A 22,937-nucleotide genomic window follows, 5' to 3' on the forward strand; every position below is an offset into this window, starting at 1 on the left:
GTCTGTTATAATCTGGAGGATTTAACTAATAATTTAAACACTATTTTTTGTTCTCCTTACCTTGTTCTTCCCTGCACTATTTATTTTTTTTCACATAATGTCTATAACTTAATTTTAACAGGTATACTGGGCACTCATGAAAACCACTGAATGAAATATGGTTGACAGCCAGTTTGGTCCTATAGTTAAGACATCAAGCTGGAAACCGGGAGACCCTAAGCTGTAGTTTGCCTTAGACACAAAGCCAACTGGGTGACCCTAGGCCAGTCACTCTCTCTCAGCCCTCGGAAGGAGACAATAGCAAACCACTTCTGAAAAACCTTGCAAGAAAACCGTAGGGGCGGTTTGGTGAAATCTATGGCCACAGTTGATTATTAAAACTTTTCAGGATGTTGAAAAAAAGAATTTATAAACACATATTTACGGAAGCCCTTCATTTTCCCCTCCCAATCTTTACTAATGAAAGTATCTATCACTACATTTTGTTTCAAATGAGCCTCAAGGAAAAAAAAATGTCTAATTATCTGGGCATGCATGCTTTAACTCTATCACAGAAAATGGGAATTCAAGTGCAGAATATCCAAGCAAGATGTACCAACCAAGTCAAGCATGACAGCTTTGCAGATGCTAAGAATGATCACATTGAATCAATCTTTTAAAAAACTTGGCTCAACTGAGTCCAATTTTAGATTTTTATGCCTAGTAGTTTACAGCCTCAAAGGTATATTAAAACCACTGGAGTCATAATCATGTGTGTGAAATGATACCAAGCACCTTGAAACTATATAACATTTGTGATCCATTGAACTGGAACTAAATGTGATGATTACTGACTTCAAAAATATTGTTTGTAAGAGAAGAAAATACTAACCCAGCAAATAATCACTCTTGTATATTAATTGCACTGATATGTATTTAATCTTGTGCACTACTCAGTCTGTTCTTCTTTGTAATATTTTCTTTTTGCAATATTCACCACACATATACTGTTCTTTCAAGTGCTTCAGACATTAAAATAAGATATATAATTTAAATAATCATTGCATTCAAACTTTAGGCCATGGATTACTTGCATGCAACATGTGTCCTGCCCTGCCCAAACCACCATCTCTTCTCCCACTGTGGGCTCCTTGCATGATTCAGAGAACCTCTGAAATGGGGATGCACATTTAATGATTAAGAAACTGGATTATATGAGGTTCTGAATGGTGTGGGATGAAAACAGCTGATTCCCTATTTGAACAGCTGCAACTGTGACTTTAGGAAGTAGGATTTAACCTGAGATTCTTTTTTTATGACTGATACAGAAGTTGGTGCATCCTTTGAAAAGTGGTGATACCTTGAAAGGAACTGTTCAGCGTCAGACACTCAGTCACAAAAACTTGCAAACTAATTGGCTTCTTGCAAAATCATCTTGCACTACTGCATTGATACCATTTGTTTAAAAACTCAGAAATACTATAAACATCTTTCCAGGTGAATAGTACATTAATAGTTGGTTATTTTCCATTTGAAATAGCAAATTTAATTGCTAGGTGAATGCTTCATAATTGCAATTTAAGACTTGAGCAAATTTGGGATTGACTGTGTATGTTGGCAGAAGTGTGAACACAATGCTGCAAAATGTATTAGTACAAAATGAAATGATTACAGTATCCTAGAATTCTATGAAGTTTATTACATTACAGACCAGCTTAAAAATGAGTCAGATGTCAGAAATATGGGTTGTAACCTCAGATTGGTTGCTTCAAATAATATTTAATTTTATTTTTTAAATCTTTTAAAAGAAATGAACTGAAAAAATATGGCTGGGGCTCATTTTTCAGTTCTTTCACCTTCAATGTGATTTCAGTTGTAACTCTAATATGTTTAACATAGGTTGTCAGAGTTGCATCTGTTTTAAGTGGCAAATAGTATCTTTACACTAGCACTGCAGCGGCACCTAAAATTATATTAATCTTTATGCTAGCTTCCCAGTGGCATCTAAAATTGTTAATCCCAATACAGAACTGGCAGACAACACTGACATCTTTCATTCAATAAATGGAAATCTGTTCCAAAGACTCTTGCCAAATTCATTCTTATGCTATCCGTCATAAAGTCTAGACTATCAATATATACCTTAGGTTGTAAATAGCCATCACAAATTTTAGGTTTGATTTTCATTTTCTTAGTGAGCATCTGGACAATGTTAACCTCAGAGCCAGGATGTTGCTATGGTGTTTCAGTTACACTGGTTTTGCATGTTTTCCAATTGTGGGCTAGTTATTTTGTACCATTTAAATTGAGTCAGGTTTTTTTTCAATCCATCTTCAATTTCCTTTGGCCATATTTTTGTTTGTGCTGTTCACTGAAACTTTCACTGTGTAGTTTACTTTCTCCATATTGATCTGTGAAGTTTATGTTCCTTCATTCTGCATGCATGTCCAAATCATCTTAATCTGCATGTTTGCATTTCAACCTCTCTTGTAGGTTATTTACTGAATCTCATTCTTAAAGTATTTTCAGGCAGCTGTGGAGGGAGATTCCAGTGGATGTTATTGGTGTCACATTAGGAAACCATCAGGCTTGTTCAGGCCTGCATTTAACAATGTCCATGTCTCAAATCTGTAAGATTTGAGCAAGACCAGCAGGACAGTGCCTAAATGACCTGCATCTTAGTTTTCAGTGAAACAAGGCACCATATTAACAATTCAAAGACAGCAGTGGCCCTGTACTTCTATTTTTCCACCAGTGACTCAAGAAACCTGAACTTAACCCACTCTATTTCAACTATGTTGGATATCAGTTGGATGTTTGCTGATGCATTCTCTCTCTCTCTCTCTCTCTCTCTCTCTCTCTCTCTCTCTCTCTCTCTATATATATATATATATATATATATATATATATATATATATATATTCAAAGGATAAAAACGAGCACCAGGAGGTAAAACAATTAAATGTTTAATAAAATAACCTAGCTTTCGATGGCTGTATTGCTGCCATCATCGTCAGGGTGTTAAAAGCCAGAGGGTGGGGGAGCTCGCTTATAAGCACAACGCGCCTGCACACGGCTCATAGACCTCGTTATGGGGCCCGGTCGATTGATCCTCTCATCACTCATGTCAGAAGTATTTCGTTTTTATCCTTTGAATATGTATACACCCAGGAGACTATGTTCCTCAATTTTTAGGTTAATTTTTAATATATATATATATATATATATATATATATATATATATATATATATATATATATATATATATATATATATATTCGGGTTTTCTCCCGCGTCAAATTGGAAGTGTCTTGGCGACGTTTCGACGAAGTCTCATTCGTCATCTTCAGGCTGGTGTCTTCGGCTTCGTGCTTCTAGGAGCAATGTGTGATCGTAGCTGTTTCTTCTTTTTAACTGCCAGTGGGGGTATGAACTGATTGGGTGAGAGCTTGGCTGTCTTCTGATTGGGTGGAAGTGTGTTCTGATTGGTTAGGAGCTTGGCTGTGCTCTGATTGGATGGGGGAGTATTCTGTTTGGGTGGGGGCTTTGTTGTGCTCAGGTTAGTCTGAGTTGCAGGGGGATTTGAGATGATGAACTGCATTGCTATTGTTTGGCTTCGCATTCGTGGTCGTGCCTCATCTTCATGGTGGGTGTCAGTTTGCTTCATGTAGGGATTGGAGGGGCTTAAAGTGGCTAATGATGCAGATGTGGTCTGGCTTATGGTTTGTGGTTGTGCTTCATCATCGGTTTGGGTTTGCTTTTTGCGTGGATTTGTGGTGGTGGTTTTCTGTGAGTGTGGGTCTCATACATCGCCAAGACACTTCCAATTTGACACAGGAGAAAACCCAAATAACCAAAGACCTACATACAAACACCTGCGAAAACCTCAGAAAACAAATAGCTAGATAGAGAGATAGAGAGAGAGAGAGAGAGACAGACAGACAGACAGACAGACAGACAGAGAAGAGCTATGTGTCATACTATTATTTTACATTTCACACTAGTGAAATTAACTTGGAAAAACAAAATACTGCTTCAATTTTTCTAAAGAGAAAAGAAGAATGGCTAAAAAAACTATTACAACTTTTGTGAATTTTTCAACTGGCATTTCCATTGGCATATGCTAATTACTGCTACTAGCTCGCTCTCCCCCCCCCCCAACACTCACTGGGTCCAATCCAATAAGATTTATTTAAAAAGCACAGACTTACTATTGAAAAAGAGTTCTTAAGCATCCATGAAATATTTAAAAAGTTAATCACAAGCATACTAAAAAGCATTAAGATAACAGCTTCACACTGACAAGTCTCAAATAGGCAGCTTGCCAAACTGTCTATTACTAAGCTGGGTTGGCATGTTCCCCAAAGCAAGAATTCCATTTTCATCTCTATGTCCTTCAAGTAGTTATATTAAGTTGTTTTAAAATTAATTTTGCAAACAACTGTTTGAATAACATAAAGTTTCTATCAATGCCTGCTTTCACACATCTCTCTTTGATGCCATTACCTTTGAGAGTAACAGAGCCACACATCAGTCCGAGTAGTGAGTCTTGCTGTCATGGAGATTCCTTTGGTTCCTTTAACTGTGAAAAAGCTTTTCTGGCCCTATAACTTTTATTACTAAACCAAAAAGACTGTCTCCCACTGCTAACAAAGCCAATTCTAGTCTGTTTAGATTTTCAGCAGGGAGGGCAATAGGAACATCAGTGATTTTTGAAAAAGGACTGAAGAATGCAGGCTTCAACTTCCAGTGAGTCTAATGGTGAACTGGCATTCCTCTAAAGGAGAGGAACACACTGTGGTTAAAAAAAAAAAAGCCTAATTGTAGAACAGGGCAGCTGAAATGGCTCTAGGACGTTTAGGCAGCAACCCTTTGCCCCAGAAGCAGACAGGGAAGAGTGTGTTGGGGTCAACCAGGAAGAGAGGGAGAGAGGAGCATGTCTAGGGAGCTTCGCAGAGACGGCTTAGCTTGCAACTCAGTTAACTTCAACAAAATGAAAGGGGGAAGGAAGAGCAAGCCCGGCAGTTTCTGGTGTGGCAAGGGGGGGTTGGCAGGCGAACAGTAGTGGCAAGGGGCTTCTGGTATTGTGGGGGCCGCACTAAGCGAATGGTGGTGGTGCACAGCTTCTGGAATTGCAGGGTGGGGCAAATGGTGGTGATGCGTGGTGGGGCATTAGGCCGGAGTCCAGGCGCAGAGGTAATGGCAGGGTGGTGCCCCCCCCGCAACACCAGAAGCCGTGCACCACCATCATTTACTTGTCACACCCCCTGCAACGCCAGAAGCCGCATGCCACCATTCGCCTGCCCCCTCACGTGCCGCCACCGTTCGCCTCCTGCACCACCACCCCACAATGCCAGAAGCTGTGCCAGGTCATTCTTCCTTACCCTTTTCATTCCATTGGAGCTGGCTGAATTGCAAGCCAAGTCATCTCTGTGAAGCCCCCTAGAGGTGCCCCTCCCTCCCTTCTTCATTGCCCCCAACATAATCTTGCCTGTCTGCCCCCTCTGACACCTTTTTATAACTCGGCCCTATTCCCCCCCACATGTCCTATCAGAACCATGCTCTGGGGCCACCTAATTGGTCTGAAAGCGCAGCCCCTTTAAAAAAAATCCTGCAGAACAGTCACAGCACTTTTCAAAAAAAAATTTTTTTGCATCACACGCTGCTCCCACAGCACCATTCCTTCTGCCTGCCATCTGATTGGCTGGGGACTATTTGTCCCATGCAGCCAAAGGCCCAGGTCAAATGGTGTCTGGGCGAATGGGCAGGGATGAAGGGCCAGGGGCAGAGGCCATGAAGGGTCAGCAGAGGAGGAAAGCTGATTGTAAATAGGCTGAGGTGGGTGACTGGGGACGAAGGTGGCATGGCCAAGGATTGGTGCCTAAATGTTCCATTCTGGCTGAAATCTCTCTGGAATTACAGGGAAATAATCTAATCACCCATACGTGCTCTGTGCAGTTGGTTTTTTGTGAAAGGATGTATGTTTTTGCAGTAGGCTTGCTACCAACTGGGAGTCATAATATTACGTTGTGTTTGTAGCCACTAATATTGCCTATATAAACTTCAACTGACTTGTTTCTTAATATTGCCTATATAAACTTAACTTTGATTGGCTTGTCTCTTAATCACTTTGAACTTTATTTTTTTATTCTTTGGCTTTCTTTAAAGTTTAAGAACCTTCAGACTGGCAAATTTTATGCAAAATCACTGGGTGAGTGTCCTTCAATCCTTTAAAAAAGCATTTTAACTACAAGTATGAAGATTTGTATTTTCTGGAATATACAGCAAGAGGATGATTATCCCTGGCTTTGGAAAGTTTCAAACAGATTAAGGGCGCAGATAAATTTAAGATTTTAATGTTGATTGAAAGGATTCTCTCCCTTGGGGGAAAAAAGCTCTGTTTATAATCTGTACTGATTCAAAAGACTTTGAAGATTAGACATTAGAGGGCACCAGAAATCTACTTTAAATCTACTTTTTAAAAAAAAGCCATTTCAGTCATGGTAACATGAAGTTTTTGACCTATTTAACTCTTTATTAGCAGCGCTGGTATAATTGCAGAGGATTAAGCCCCATTGAATAAAACTGAAGTTGATTTATAAGTAGAATTAAAAATTACAGTTCACAAAAGATGGAAATAATGGATTTACAAATGAAAGATGATTATTCAAAATTGAAAAAGAAACAAATAATAAACTAGATTAGTGATTTGGATTATTCTCTTATACTGAATTTACAAGAGGGGTTTTCTGGGGTTTCTAGATTGGAAGTACAAAGAGGGCTTGATAAAAATGAAGAAAAGAACTCAGAGAGGAGAAGAGTATGAGAAGAGGGATGCTAGAACTTCCTTTGAGGACTTTAAAAGACTGTCCACAGAAAATATATAAAATTAATTTATTTAACCAAGGCTAAAAGATTATTTTCAGGAATATTAAATAGCTCCTTGATTAGGACTGAATTATGATGGCTATTTCTGATAGTGTTTAATTATTTTTGAGTGGGATTGAATTTTTATTTGGGGGGATTTATTTAAAGAGAAAGGATGGTTTCAATCTGGGTGTAACAGATAATTTGTGATACTTATGTTGTCATTTCTGATAACCCCTGTTGGACATTTGCTGTTTAATAGTGAGGGATGAGGTTTTAAAGATGGGTGTATAGATACTGGAGAAAGTTATGGAATGAAGAGATGTTTGATGAAGGGAGCGGATTTTTTTTTTTTTACCTTTTTCTTCTGTTTATTCTCTTCTATGCCTTATTTTTATTTCTTTTTCTTTAATGCATCTATTTTATAGTTGTATAAATTTTACCCTATAATATAAAATCACTGAAAAAAAGAATACCTGCTTATTAGTACTTCCCCTTTTCTAACTCCAACTTTAAGGAGAACAGAGACAGAGACAATATGATACCATCATATGATATCAACAGCATCAGACATTCCAAATACAGCTTTAAAAAGTTGTATTACATTTTGTTTCGTAAATTCATAAATTCTCCCCAACTACAAGAAAACAATACTTAAGCAGCATTATCTCATCTATATTGATGCACTTTATTTTACTAGATCCATCCATGTGGCTCACAGAATTCTGAGAGTTGAAGTTCACTAATCGTAAAAAGGCCATATTTCTCCAACCCTGCTGTAGGCCATGATCAACCCATAAATTAATTCTGAACCACTGTGGAAAGCATTTTGATGGGGAAATCTTGATAAATATTGTAACATAAAATACATAAAACAAATTGAATCCGATCAGTTTGATAGCAAGGGCGAAGGAATGTGATGGCAGATTTGCCTCTGAGATTATACCTCTATCTTTGACCTGATATGGAAAAATCCATAATCCTATGGCCTTAGGACAGTGGTGGCACTCGGAGCCCTCTCTGCGCGCCGTCGCCCCAGTCTTAGGCCTTCACCTAGATTTTTCGCTTTAGGCGAAAAAAAGGTTCAATCAGTCAATTTCAACCTCTTGCGGGGGAAAAAAAGATTTTGCAAAGTTGGAATTGATTGATTGAACTTTTTAGTCTCACCCAGTCTGCCATTACCACCACAGCCATGCCCACTCAATGGGCCATGTCCACCCAATTGGCCATACCCAGCCAATGGGCCACACCCACCCGGCACTCGACGATGCATAAGTGGGCTGCAGTTTGGGCACTCAGTCTCTAAAAGGTTTGACATCACTGCCTTAGGACATTGTTTCTATGATCATAAATTACAACTAAGTTACATTTATCACTGAAACTGAATTCAGATATATGTTCTTTTAAAAATGAATTATAAATGTATTATCTTATTTCAAAGATGGGTCTATTTTCAAGACATTTCTAAAACTACTTTTTAGGTTAGCTTAATTTGAAAACCACCAAGATTTTGTTTTTGTCTAATATAGAAAGCTTTGTTTGAGGATCAACAAGACTAGGAGGGGAAAAAAAAACCCTTTTGCTTCTCTATTAACAAGGTAAATTATGCATATTTTCACATCTAGGTACATCTAAAACAGCTTATACTCTTGCTAAATTACAAATTACTGTGCATAATCCTATTAATAACACATCAAGTAAACCAGTCACCTTCCAATTGACATCTCTGGCCTCTTCAGTTGGTAGTGGGATAACCAAAAGATTCTGAAGAATGAATGCAGCCTACAAAGAAAAAACAAACAAGCATCAACAGTGCCATCTGGCTGCAGTTAAAACAACTTAGGCTAGTACATGGTGAATCATCAATGCAATTCATATTTACAATTTTTCTGTTTTAAGCTTTTGGCTATGCAGTGGATTATTTAAAAAGAAATCAAATTTTGCATTTTTAGCAGAACTGATGCAGAGAGGGAAAATTTCCTTTCCATGTAATTTTTCGAACAAATTTTTGCATAGATCAGCAGCTTAAAATGATGAAAGTATTTGTAGCTAGTATTAAATTTATTTTTAGTGCCAATGCTTTAATCATTCAGTCAACCTTCTGAAAAAATGCTTCTTATAACTTAATTTTTCATCATGGTTAACTTTATTTACACTGTGGACAAAGATGAGCTATCCCTTAAGATTATTACAGAAAATGGTTTCATTGTTTTACATTTGTCTCTTGGGAAATTGCAATCCCAGAATACCTAGATGGCCTGTCTAGAGGCATCTCATGCTGTATAAAAAACAGGAGTAAGAAAGGTCTTGGGAAAAACACAAAAAGTGGTTTAGAATATAATATAATAGAATAATAACTTTGTCACTTTGAATGTACACTAATCGGCATACATTAAAATGAAATTTCCTTGCATTCAGTTCTCAAAGGATCACCACCTCCAATATACACTACATAAATATGACAAAAATAAAGACAGAATTATGCATATATACACATATATTATATGACACAGAGAAACAACGTCTAGTTCAGATGTATACATGTGCATGATGAGAAAAAAAATATTGCGAGTTTACCAGATGGATGGCATAGGGAACAAAGCTATTACACAATTGGGTAGTCCTGCTAGAAATACTCTGAAACCTCCTACCAGAGAGGAGCAACAGAAACAGACCATAAAGTGGGTGTGTGGGGTCTCTAACAATGCTTTGAGCTCTAAGCACATAGCGCTTATAAGCAGCATCCTGAATACCAGGGAGCGAACTTCCTATGATCTCCTTGGCTGTCCTGACCAATCTCTGTATGGATTTTCTATCTGAGACACTGCTGCCACCAAACCAGACAGTGATGCAGTTTGTTAAAATACTCTCAATCGTGCCTCTGTAAAAAGTGGCCAGGACAGAAGGAGAAAGATGTGCTCTCCTCATCCGACGCAGGAAATGCAGACGCTGGTTTGCACGCTCCACTAAGTATGATGTGTGGAGAGACCAATTCAGATTGTTAGTTATCTGCAACCCCAGATATTTAATACTGTTGACCACCTCTACAGCTTGATCCTTGATACTGAATGGAGTATGAGTATGCCGGCTCTTTCTGAAATCTACAATGATCTCCTTTGTTTTATCAACATTTAGCGATCTTATTAGATATAAGAATATATAGGAAATATCCTATTCCTATAGATATAGTAAAATCCTAGATAAGCATTACTGAAGTCTCTTTGGAGCAATGTATCTAATGCAGCAGATGACAACTCTAACACCATTCATATAAGAATCATCAAAGTTTTGCTTTTAATTCCACATTGTAACGGTTTTTATTGTTCTCTCTTCCTTGGAGAATCTTTTCAGAAGAGAAAGAGAGACAGAGAAAAGCTAAGTATACAGTTTTCTAGATAAATGATGTATGCCAGCATTTCTCAACCTTAGCGCCTTTAAGAATGGTGGACTGGAGAATTCTGGGAGTTGAAGTCCACCCGTCTTAAAGGCACTGAGGTTGAGAGCACTGATGTAGGCACTTGATTCAACCCCAAATTATCAAGTTATAATTAGTTGAAAATTCATTTTTACAGTTGTGGGATTTACAAACCTCTCTTCGCACCATGCTGCATTCGGATTTATCCAGAAGAATGTTAATTACAGTTCCCCATAATCCTCCTGAAATGTTCTGGCAACTTTCTGCTAAAGCAAAGCAGCCCACGTCTAGTGATGTAAGAGCTGATCCTATTGCAAGTGAAGTGAACTTTACCTGATATCAATACGAAAAAAATCACATTAAATTTATTTAAATATTTGTGTGGCTGTTTATCTTAAATCAAAACTCTGGGTGTTATTTATGTATTAAAACTCATCCTCCCAGTAAACTTCTCAATGCATTTTATATAGCACGTTGATGATTTATAAGTATCTGTTTAAGTTAAGAACTGATTAAATAGTGTGGTTTTAAAATTATTTGCCTCAACCTAGTTGCGGAATATTAAACATATGCTTTTAGAAATTAATGGAACATACAAAGTCCACATACAATGTCTTCCAGGATAAATATTTTCAAACATAAGAAACTAATCCTTTTCCTATAAAGCTACAGTAGTACATATGCATGAAGAAAAACTTTTTATCCTAAACCCAAATGAATAAAAAAGATCCAAATTTAAAATCTCAGTAAATTAAATGTGATTTTATCTTTTTTTTCCTCTTCCCCCACAATATAGTTAAACAGCAAAAAAAAATATTTCTGAATCTAACAATCTTATGCTGGAAAACATTTTACACACTAGAATGTAAAACAGAGAAAATTACAACTTTATCTAATAAACACCTATGAATCCATGATTAGCCATCATCAACTCTGCTGAACATATAATCTTGATTCTTTTTATTAAATGATGGATCATTGGTATTTACCACCAGAAAAATAATCTTAAATGTATACAGATACCTTAAATGTATGTTAGAAATGTGAAAAAGAAGGGAGTTTTTATCATGCTTGGTGAACATGTAAAACAACTAAAGAAATTGAATTCAAATACATCTTAAGATTCAGAAGATCTTAAAGTTTAACATAAAATTGAAACCAGAGATATTCCTTTTGGGACTAATTAGCAAATAGTTGGAAAAAATTCATGGAACTCTACTTGGAAGTCTTTTTCTATTTATGACAAAAGGAGCAAGACTTTTATATGCATAATAATGGAAAGATCTGAAACTATGGTAAGTACAATGGAAGAATGGATGGTAGACCTGGCTGAGATGGCATTAATTGACACCTTTGATGAGAAAAAGGATTGATTAATTTTAAGATTGGTTGGAAGCCCCTTTAGGACTTTTTGCATGAAACAAAAAAAATGCAATTATGACATATAGATCAGAAGCTTGTTGTTCTAACACTTCTCAATAGAAGTTGTTTTAAGATCTTCTGTTCAGCTGTGCATATATTATAATAACATAGGACCCAACTTTGTTAAGAATATAAGTAGTCCTCAGTTAATGAACAAAGTTACAACAAAGCCTCCAACTAGTGATTAGTCATGTGATCATATTTTGGGTTTTTGTCAGCTTAATAACTGGGATTTTCCTGATTTAAGTTCCAGTTTCTGATACAGCACAAATCTGGGGTAAGGATATTTGCATGATTAATGATGGAGATTGCAAAGCCTTCAATGGGGAAAGTTTGCTTAACAACTGCTGCAAAAAAAAAGCCCCCCCAAATTAGGTCCAATGGCATAATGCCTCCCACTATGATCTCATATTCCATAATTGTAATTCCAATCTCACTTACAGTTGTAAGTCAAGGATCATCTGTATTTATGACTGGTTCTCATGCAGCACCACAGCACTTTTCCCTTGCATGCTCATTGTCAATGGACAGCATTTCCTTTCTTGCCATTCTTGCATAGTGCCACTCCTCATTCCCTCTTTTTTCCTTCAACACTCATTAGCCCTCATTTGCCCACTGGCATGCTTACAAGCCTTGTGACTTCCTACTTCCCCACTGACTTTGCTTGTTGGAAGTTGGCAAGAAGTCACAAGTTGCAGTCACGTGAGGTCCTTGCTTAACACAAGCAACGGGGACTGCTAGGATTGCCATTGGTAAGTGTTATAATGCTGTAACATTGCACTCCATGACCGCATTGATTTGCAACTGAAATTCCAGTTCCAATTACTATCATTAACTGCAGACTACTTGTATTATCAAATTGAGTCTATATCAATCCCTCTTCCATGTAGCCTCTAAGAATTCTAAGAACAAAAGAGCTCTTAACTAATTCTCATATCCTTTACCATGTCAACCGCTTTTTCCTGTGAGATTTCAACCCAACTAGCAAAGGGTAGCATTGTGGGCTTGTCGAAACAATGGTTCAATAAAAAGGAAAGTATGCTTTTCCTTTCCTTGGGAGAAATGATATATTCCTACACCTGGTAGATTTCTAAAAGATACTTTAAATTGAACAACTGTACTTTCACCTACTACAGCAGTGGATGGCCTATGCTATAGCAATAATATTCAAGATGATTATTCCAGCAATAAGTAATCCATCAGCATAAAATAGGATTTTCTTCTGTAATTCATATTTTTCATATCGACCAATGCAGAGAGACAAGAAAGAAGTCATTAGAACAGCTGTTCTCCAACTGCCATCTTCATTTATAAATAGACAACTTCAGAAAATCAGGATTATTTCATCCAGACCCTTCCACTTTTATATTTACTGTAGTTATTTGGCTATAATAATGACTATTTTCCTTCAATTATCCTTTCTTTTTTTCTCTCATTCAATTTATCCAAAACCACTTTAAAAAAAAAAAAACCTCTGTGCCCATTCTTCTCCTCCTTGTTTAAAAGCTTTGAATAAACTTTTTCAGTACTAAAGAACCACATCAAAAACCCAATGTGAACCAGATGTCCAATCCACATTCAATGAAATGGTGTGTGCACATGTGTGTAGGTAGAAAACACAGAGAGAGAGGGAGGGAGGGAGGGGGAAAGGGAGAGGGAGAGGGAGGGAGGGAGGGAGGGAGGGAGGGAGGGAGGGAGGGAGGGAGAGAGAGAGATGCTTTAACAGCCTGTGTAGATCAATATTTGATATGAGGCAAAACACAATGAAAACTCTTATGCTGCAGGAGAAGTTAGATTAGGGCAGAGCAAATTTCTATCTAATTTTAGTTCCCATTTTCAAAAGTTGTGCCATTTTGTATGCTGATCTCTGCACACAAGCAAAACATCTGCCTTCCTTATTTATTCAGTAGCTGACAATTGCCAGAACAATTTACAATTTGATCATAATGATGACCATGTTACAAACCTCTGATTCTTTCTCTAACTATTCCAAATAAAAAAGGAAAGCATCTCACAGGTGATTGAGGTCTATGGCAGAGCAGACAATTTTACTTAGATATTTTAAGAACCAATAGATCAGAGGTGTCAAACTCGCAATGTCACGTGACACGTCACGACGTATCATGACTTTTTTCCCATTGCCAGCAATGGGGTGGGCGCGGTTTCGCCATAACGCATCCGGCCTGTGGGCTGGCAGTTTAACACCCCTGCAGTAGATGATTTCTTCAAAAAGACTAAAAACCTCTGTTAACTGAGAAGCATTAGATGCAGAAAATTCCCATTTCAATCATATTCAAGACAGAAAGAAAGCAACTATTGTATTAATAATCATTCATCTATATGTCAATGAAATGAAATGCATACATATAAATTTAAGATTCTGAGTATATTTATTGTTCTTTTGTGAACAAAAGAATTCCAAGGAAAAATGATCATCAGTTTTGTTTAAAAAGATTCTGCTTCTATTGGCATTAATCTGATGTTGTATGCCAAAGAAAGGTTAGGGAGAAGCCATTTATTTTTGGGGTTTGCAAAACAACATAAAGAAAGTTTCTCCTTTGTATTCTGTAGTTGTGGTAAAGATGAACAGTAACGTAAGGATCGCACAATCTAAGTTATTACCACACTTTATCTGAATCAAGAAATAACCACATAATTACTAAGATTATTATTTCCTACTCTGCAGTTTCAAGCCTGGGAGCCAAGTTAGTAAATAATATTTTCACTAGAAGAACAGCAGTATTATGGCCATGACGATAGAAAAATATGCAATAGAAGATGTGATTTTTACTTACCTCGGGATCTCTATCTACCCATAATGGAATAAGCCATGCTAAGCCTTGTCGAAATTGACCTTGTTCTTCACTGGTATCATATGGCAAGAACCAGAGAGAAAGCCAATCCTAAGAAGGAAATTATTTCTGTTAAAAACCAAACAAACAATCTTTGGTTTCTCTCTGAAGTCAGTTTTCATATACTACAAACTGTTTGTATATCTTCCAACATTCGAACCTGTGAATGTTTTGAGTCAGTGAAATGTATATCCTAAACCAGCACTTAAATAGCACATATAAAGAAATAAAAGGACGCTAGAATATTTGTAAAGCTAAAAGCATTGCACAGGAGAAAAGGTCACCATATAATTTAGTAAAGTTAGGAAAATGGAAGTAAAAATAAAATCAGGAACTCATTTCTCTTTCCTTACAAAACTGCATTTTATATTTGAAGTTATAAATGTATAATAAAGTTATGCTAATTTAACACTAAAGTTCTGTTCTTATTAAAGGTTATTGTTGGTTAAATTAAGCTGAATATATCCCACCTAAGGAACACAGAATACAAAACAGAGTCTATATCTTTTATAGGAATGTAAGTGACTCTATTTCATCTAGCCTAGTTGGAGAAAGAATCCTTACAGTGTATTTTCTGGAGGAAATAACTCTGAAACTGAACAAAAAGGTTTTATGTAAAAGGTTTCTGGAAATTTTTACTGGAGAAAACCTTCATTTCTAGGTATCGTCTTCTCATTCTTCTTACTTTCAGTTTCTCTCAACAATTATGGAGACTATTATTTTTAGTTAAGTCACATTTCTTTAAATATAGTAGTAGTTACATGTCAATGTAACAAAACCAGAGTTAAAAAAACAAATGAAGATATCAATTCACCTAATTTTTAGACATTCGATTCTCCTTCCCACTATTAAAAGGCTGGAATAATACATAACTTTTACTAGAAATCTTACAAATTGTCTTTCAATCCAAAAATATAACATTCATGCCGCAATGTAAAAATAATATCAAGAATAATGAGGTGCAAAAAAGCAATACTAAGCAACGTACTAATTGAGGAGAACTTTACCTCATCTAGAGCCTGAATACTCATTTCATGGGACAAGTGAAGCAAACAAAGGACAGCACTCTTGGTAACTCCTTTCCCCATGAAAGACATGGCATTGCCTCCCCATTCAACATAAAAAGATGAGATGACCTAAAAGGAGAAGCAAAAAATGCTGTTCAAAGGCATCATAACTTTGTCACAAATATCAGCTTATCAATCCTTAAAGTTAAACTCTGGAACAGTTTTGAAGGTTGCTTGGGGAAATGAAACTTCTTTTACATGCATATTCTGTTCTTTCTGAATTCGGAAACAGCTTCAACTCTCTCAATGCATACATTCAACAATTATTAATTCTTGTCCTTATTGGGCTCTGGCCAGATGTAAGATGCAAAAAAATGTATTAATTGTGTCACAAATTCTCCCAAAGTGGGAGAATTTAAAAAGCCTGTAAAATTTTAATCAAGGTCTCAAGAACTGAGAGCTATTGTACAATATATCTGGATATATAAACTATGAGAGATAATATTTCCTTTGAAAGAATTAAGCCTTCATAATGTATGTCTAAAGATCTGGAGCATGGTAATTTTATTCTGCTTATTTAAACTATCAAACTCATTTAAACTATCTGCTTATTTAAACTATCAAGTTCATTTTCTAAACTCTGCATAATGTTCAAAAACTCAAATTAGATGTGATATAGGATGCCTTTAATAAAATTTCTGTTATTTTTAAGCAATAGATAACAGGTACAGCAGGAAATGGATCTGATCAGACGAATCATGGTTGAGGAAAGCTAATTCACTCTCTTCCCTTATTCATTTTGTGGCAATTAAGTATACTAACCTAAAAACTGCTACAAAATCCCTTGTCACATTGTAAGACTCCATTCTTTCCTGATTTCTCATTTAGACTGTTGTCCAGCAGGAAGATCTTTTTCTTACTAATTACACAGAAGTTGCTCTAAGACTTTTTTCAGTGTGAGGTATTTTTTAACACAATGATGAACATATATTTAAATTACACATAACAACAATTAAAAAATATTCTACTCTGCTGGGCTTTATGTCAAAATGTTAAGAGTCTATTCGTGGTGTTCTCACAAAGGAAATGATCTGAGGATTAGACTTTTGTTTTTAGAAATTAACCAAATAATATGGAAGCTATTTAAAAATAAAATCCAATATATGCTATTTTCTCATTCATGTTCAGAAGGGTAAAGATGACTTTTAACTATTATAAGTATATTTTTCAAAATTAGCAACAGGCATGTGTTTGTAGCCCACAATAATGAAAGGTGTAAACATACAATTATTAATGACACTATTCATTGACCAGAACCTGGTAAAATAGTATACTAAAATATTTTCAACAGATAAGCTCCCTAGAAAAGTTTCCAATTGTACTGGACACTGTGAAACTTGTTCCCCTTCTCTCTGGTGAACTTTTGGCTGGAGTGTTAAGCGCTCGGTTTAAAGCAGGGTCAATCCATTCTTTTTATTTCCCAATCACACATTGTTCATTTACCTCAAGAAGCCCAGCTAAGTATTTCTTGCAAATCATGAATGGCTCCATTGTGACAGAGTATGAACTCCAGCCTGGGAGTGCTGTGACATGAACCATACTATTTAATGTCCTTTCCAAGGAAGGTAATCCATAGAAATGAGGGGCATCTGTTATTCGCAAATACTGCAGAAGCTTCAAAGCTAGTTCTGTTCGGAAATAGCCAGTAAGTTCCAAATCTTTTCTGTAAAAAACAGAGAAGATGGTAAGATAACGTATTACAGAGTCAGTTTGTTCTTGTGGTTAAGGCACCAGGCTTAACCTGGGATTTCTAGTCCCACTTTAGGTAGGAAACTATCTGAGTGACCTTGGGTCAATCATTCCCACTTAGACACAGGAAGTAGACAAAAGCAAACAACTTCAGAAATCTTGCCAAGAAAGCATAAACTAGTGATTTATATTGTTAGATATCTCATTATATGCCATACCTGTCAGTAACAGACATGAAGCTGAGTAGAAGTGTATTAAAGAAAGCAATCAATTCTTTCTGCAATTGTTGTCTTACAGCTGTCTTTAGCTCATCAGCTTCATCTTGGGCCGGAGATTCTGGCTGTACTAAAAGATCTAATAGAGATTTTGGATTCTGAAAAGGAGATCAAAGCATTATATCAGTACAGAACACTTGTTTCATTACCTTTTCTCCAACAGAGCACAAAACTCAGGTTGAAACTATCGGTTGATATGCTTTTCCCATACTAGAAAGAAGCTACGTAAATTTTCTTAACAATTTATACAGAATATGCAGCATGAGATCACCAGTTATTCAGTAAACTAATTTCAATAATATAAAAATTCAAGCAAGCAGATGGTAAGAGTTTCCTGGCAGAAACAAGACAAATTTACCAAATGGTTTACTAACTGACACTGACTCCCTGGCTACAACCTTTCAGATTCAGTGAGTTTTTGAGGAGAGTTTTCTTTTGGTGAATATATTTAAATGTACTTTCTATTACAACAGTCATTCTACGGCAAGCATAACATTTTTCCTGATCTAAAATTGACTTTTATTTGAAAAATCATGACTATTTCTAATGCATGAGCTTCCTGTTATGGAAGTTCTTGTGCATCTTACCTTTATGCAAGATAACTTTTAATGGTGGGATAAAAATCTAATAAATGAACGAATGACTAATGGGACAAAGGCTCTTTTTCTGCAGAATATCAGGATCCCCCTAGAGGGGACTGCTCCTCCAATTCATTCCAGTAGGCAGGGTCAGGATTTTAGACCATACTATGGGAAGAAGTTGTCATCTCCTAATTTAGATTACCCATACAGAATGCTCCATTCAAAAATAAAAATAAAAAAGTAAAGAAAAAATATATACCCCTTCTTATACTTACTATGCCCATGTGGTGCAGAATAGAGGTATAAGGAACCTTTTGAGTCAAGCGTAATGCCACAGAGCAGTATGTACAGAGGTACCTTGTACCTATGTTAATTGTTACGGAAAGTCTGAGGAGTACCTAAAACGATGAGTACCAATTTCTCCCAAGGAATAATGTAGTGAGCCACAAGGTAGCCGACACTGACAAGTCAAGCTTGAGCACTGAATACCAAACAAACAATGAGTATCGGGACAAAATTTTTGTGCCAAAATACATTGAGTACCAAATTTGATGAGTTTCAAAGCAGCTGAATACCAAGGTACAAATGAAAATACATAATCTGTTGAAATCAAATGTTATTCTAGACCATTACATGCTTCAGGACCATGTCCAAGATCCATTTTAGGTGTTCAAACTCTGAAATATTCTTCTGTTCCTTCATAAACTTGTTTAAAAAACATACGACATCAGCCAAAAGTTTTTCATCCTCTGAAGACGCTGGAAGCACTTGAAGAAACCTGTTATGTACAAACCATAACATTGTACATGTCATTATGTAGCTGTATCCTGTTTCTAACATTACATGATGAATGTAGTTTGCTGAAATATGAAGTTAAACTTAAAGAGACTGAAAACAGCAATATGCTGATGCTGAATATAAATGTCTGAAATGTGAAGCAGTTGAATGCAAAAGGTCTTATTTTAATAATAATAATAATAAAAATAATAATACATCAAAAGGTTCAACCATGAAACACCATATTCAAAAAAAAACATAGCAGAAGGAATGGTCAGAGAAGAAATGTATTGCCTTTATCTTTTTCCCTATTCTTTTATGCATTTAGCCTCCATGAACCATAAATGCATGCATACATACACACATGCACACACACACACAAATTATACAGCTAGAAAATTGCTAAAATTAAGTGAGTCACTGATCCAGGCATTCCTCACAATATTCTGTCAGGCAGGTGAATACACTGTTTACAGTAGGAAGGGCAAAAGGGCCAGTTTTTTGTCCTTAGCCAGCCTGTGGATGTGAACATTTCTTCCATTTTGGTTGCTAAATACAACCAATTTACCATTTTCAAAAGCATTTGTTGCTCCGGAAAATGCTTGGGAAGATTCTAAAGAAACTGGCTATCTTTTAAAATTTCAAAGCTAAATCTACAGTGACAGATGGCTTTGTAGTCAGTTAGGTATCTTGTACTTACACACCAACCTGCTTAATGCTGTTTGCCAAGCCAAGGACTTGAAAGTGGCTCCACAAGGACTACTGCTGCACATTAATGCCAGCCTATCATTCAAAATATAAAAATTCATTTTTGTGACAGCAGCCCTAACTTCCCCGTGGGATGCTGCTTGAGTGATGGCATTAAGACAATCCTGCAGACCGAAGGTTGCACACGTTAACTTAAGGATAATAATATCTTCTGAGGAGAGCTTTAAAGTGCTGGAAAATCTGGAATTTTTTAAAAAAAGAACATTAAAATGATAATTAAAGGATTTATTTTAAAGTAACCAACTTATATAGCATTGCAATTTATATTTTGGTTTTTTTTCTTTCATCACATTAATTTAAAGTTTTATCTTTTTTGGTTTTAGAACCATCAAATAGCATTTGTCTTTTTATTCTACAGGGCAGTTCATGAAGAAATCTTTCATTACAGTGTTTTTCATAAGTTTACATAATACACACAGATTCCCCCCAAAATATGTCCAATCGAGATTGGAAGTTATGGAAAGTTTAAGGAAAAACTAAGGATATGGAAAAATGAACTCCCTGTCTAATTGCTTAATGATTTGGAGTATGGATCACTGGAAATTTTGTTAGGAATCTCTGACTTTAAAACATTCTTGGATTCCTATCCCTGATCATTAATCACACTAGCTGGAGATGACAGAATTTGAAGTCTAATCTTAGAGAGTTAGATTCCCAACCCTTTTCCCAAATGGAATTTCAATGTTTTATGGTAGGTGCCATTCATTAAAACAAAAGCATAAAAATTTCCAAGTGAAGACCCAAAACTAACTCTTTGTTAAATACAAATTAGAAGAAATAACAAAAAATTGGAACAACAAAATGAATAGCTTACTGTTCTGCTACTGTCTCATAACCGGTGAGTGCAACTAAATTATCTGCTCCATGGAACCAAGACAAGTTCCAAGCCATTTTTAGCATATCTGACACATATTTTGAGGCCCAGAATTCACAGGAAAATGGTAACACCACTGAGTTAGGACTGACAGCATGATGTGCAGAGACTTTAATAGGCAGATGATACCTTTAGGAATAAAAAGGAACAAATTGAAATAGTGCTGTTTTTGGAGAACAAAATTTGTATTGCTCACTATTTGATTATTAGTCATGGTTTAAGACTTCTCAAATATTTCTTTATATACTACTCTTACATGGAATATATAAAGAGTTCCTATTCAAGTTAACGACATTCCCCACATTGACTTTACATCAATCAATTCTGTAAAATCAATTGATCATAAACTAGAATCCAATTTAAAAATCACTGTCTTATGCACTTATGTCTCAAGTTATACTTTGAACAAACAGCAACACTCAACAGGAGCACTTTCATGTTTTAGCTCTGTGTATTGGTTTGAACATACACACTGAACTAAGGCATAGTTCATTTTAATCACGGTTTAACAAATTATAGTCATTGGGGTTCACACATAATTCCAATTCCATTAATGCCAGCCTATCATTCATTGCAATAAATTGCAAAGTACTATGTACATCACATTTAAGTCACAACTGCAGCTTGTTTGGTTTTCATCAGCATGAATGAATGCAGACCTTTGCTTTGCAAATCATGGCTTATGGTTAATATATGAACTATGTCACTTCGGACTGTTCAAGCAACCACAACCATTGCTTAGAAATCTCTGAGTTGGTTTCCCCATATTTGGGTGGGAAGTATAATTACAGAATAACAAAAAGAAGAAAAAATCTGTGTAAACTGCAAGGTGTAACACTGCTTACAAAAATGCATAAGGTTCAAGTATGCCCAACTGAGTTGTGGATGGAAGAGGGCAACATAAATGAATCTAAGAAGAGAGTTTTTCTACTGTTGCCCCCACCCTGTGAAATATCCCCCCCATTCTAGGCTAGGCAGGCCCCCATTCTTCTAGGCTTTGAAAAAGGAGTCAAAACATGGCTTTATGACCTCACATTGGGAGCCTAGAGCAGCGGTTCTCAACCTGTGGGTCGCGACCCCATTTGGGGTCGAACGACCATTTCACGGGGATCGCCAAACAATGCAATTCGCCATTTTTTTGTCAGCCGGCGCAGGGGGCGGCGCCACGCATGCGTGCTGCGCAGGGGGTGACGCATGGGTGCGACACCATGCATGCGCACAGGGGCGGTGTGTGGGGGCGGCGCCGCACATGCGCACCGCGCAGGGGGTGGTGCCGCGCATGTGTTCCGCGCAGGGGGCGGTGCCGCACGTGCGTGCCGCGCAGGGGGCGCCGCCGCGCATGTGCGCCACCTGCTTATGTCCGGGGTCGCCGTATAAAAAGGTTGAGAACCACTGGCCTAGAGGAACACGCAGACCCGGGGCTAGTTAGTGTCCTGAGAACCCTCCCTTTGTCTTTTAACTAATTATAACAATGTTTAATCATCCCTGCCCCCTTCTAAATTTTTAATTTTTATATTTTTTTTATATTTTAATGTTTTATTGTACCCTGTCCAGAGCCCTCTTTGAGGAAGATAGGTGGATTACAAATGTGAAAAATAAACAAACAAATAAACAAATAAATAAAATGTCACAATGGACTGAGCCAAACGGTTTTCATACTTTAACTAGGAACACAAATGAAGTTTTTGCTGTCACAATTTGTGACAAAAAAAAGAAGATGCTACCACTGATACAAAAAGTCTACTTGTGGAACAAAGGTAATTTAATCCATTTAGGGTTCTTTTTTTAAAAAAAATAACAAAAACAAATAAGTGTTGTTGTGTTTCATGTTAAGGTCCTTCAAACATCTATGGATGGCTTTCTAGATATTTTTGATTTAAAATATTTCCTTCATAGTGCAAAAGCCAATATTTCTGTACGGGTAACTTTTAATATGAATAATAACTCTTACCTCCTTACAACGGTAACAGGCAAGGTGAAGTGGGAAATGCTAGAAGGATCACAGGAAACAGTATCAGCCCTGCATAAACAAACACATAAATTCAAACAAAACCAAAGAAGACTTTAGGTGTTAATCAGTATGTGCCTTAAATGTCATATACTTTCAGCTTATGCAGCTGTGTAGACCATCATGTCTACACAGGGCAATGCTCAAGTGCAGGAAATATGCATTTTAGTTTTATGTCTGTCAGGTTTCGCACTAGGCTCAGTAGCAAATCCGAGCCCTAAGTTTCTCGTTATTCAGGAATTGGCTTAATTTGGCAGAAGATTCTTTGACACAATTTCTTATTCCAGACGAGAATGAAGTCTGATACACAAAGAGGATTTGCCAGCTGCAAGACAAAGTATAAAAGGCCTTTTTAAAGATATG

The 22,937-nt window shown here is 36.6% G+C and overlaps 1 protein-coding gene across 6 annotated transcripts in view; it reads right to left on the reverse strand.

Moving 5' to 3' along the window:
• Positions 1 to 22,937, reverse strand: part of RTTN (rotatin) — a 102,155-nt gene that overhangs the window by 47,344 nt on the left and 31,874 nt on the right. For all 6 annotated transcript variants that reach the window (XM_039349027.1, XM_039349026.1, XM_039349029.1 and 3 more), the window contains 10 exons: positions 22,518 to 22,586; positions 20,507 to 20,695; positions 19,633 to 19,872; positions 18,781 to 18,925; positions 17,510 to 17,664; positions 17,046 to 17,265; positions 15,543 to 15,671; positions 14,479 to 14,586; positions 10,436 to 10,594; positions 8,557 to 8,628 (listed from right to left, as the gene is read on the reverse strand). In XM_039349027.1, coding sequence (XP_039204961.1) covers positions 8,557 to 8,628; positions 10,436 to 10,594; positions 14,479 to 14,586; positions 15,543 to 15,671; positions 17,046 to 17,265; positions 17,510 to 17,664; positions 18,781 to 18,925; positions 19,633 to 19,872; positions 20,507 to 20,695; positions 22,518 to 22,586 — 1,486 coding nt within the window. The remainder of the gene's footprint in view (positions 1 to 8,556; positions 8,629 to 10,435; positions 10,595 to 14,478; positions 14,587 to 15,542; positions 15,672 to 17,045; positions 17,266 to 17,509; positions 17,665 to 18,780; positions 18,926 to 19,632; positions 19,873 to 20,506; positions 20,696 to 22,517; positions 22,587 to 22,937) is intronic.

Source organism: Crotalus tigris, unplaced genomic scaffold, assembly GCF_016545835.1.
Source record: "Crotalus tigris isolate CLP2741 ecotype Arizona unplaced genomic scaffold, ASM1654583v1 scf7180000018219.524809, whole genome shotgun sequence".
NCBI lineage: Eukaryota > Metazoa > Chordata > Lepidosauria > Squamata > Viperidae > Crotalus > Crotalus tigris.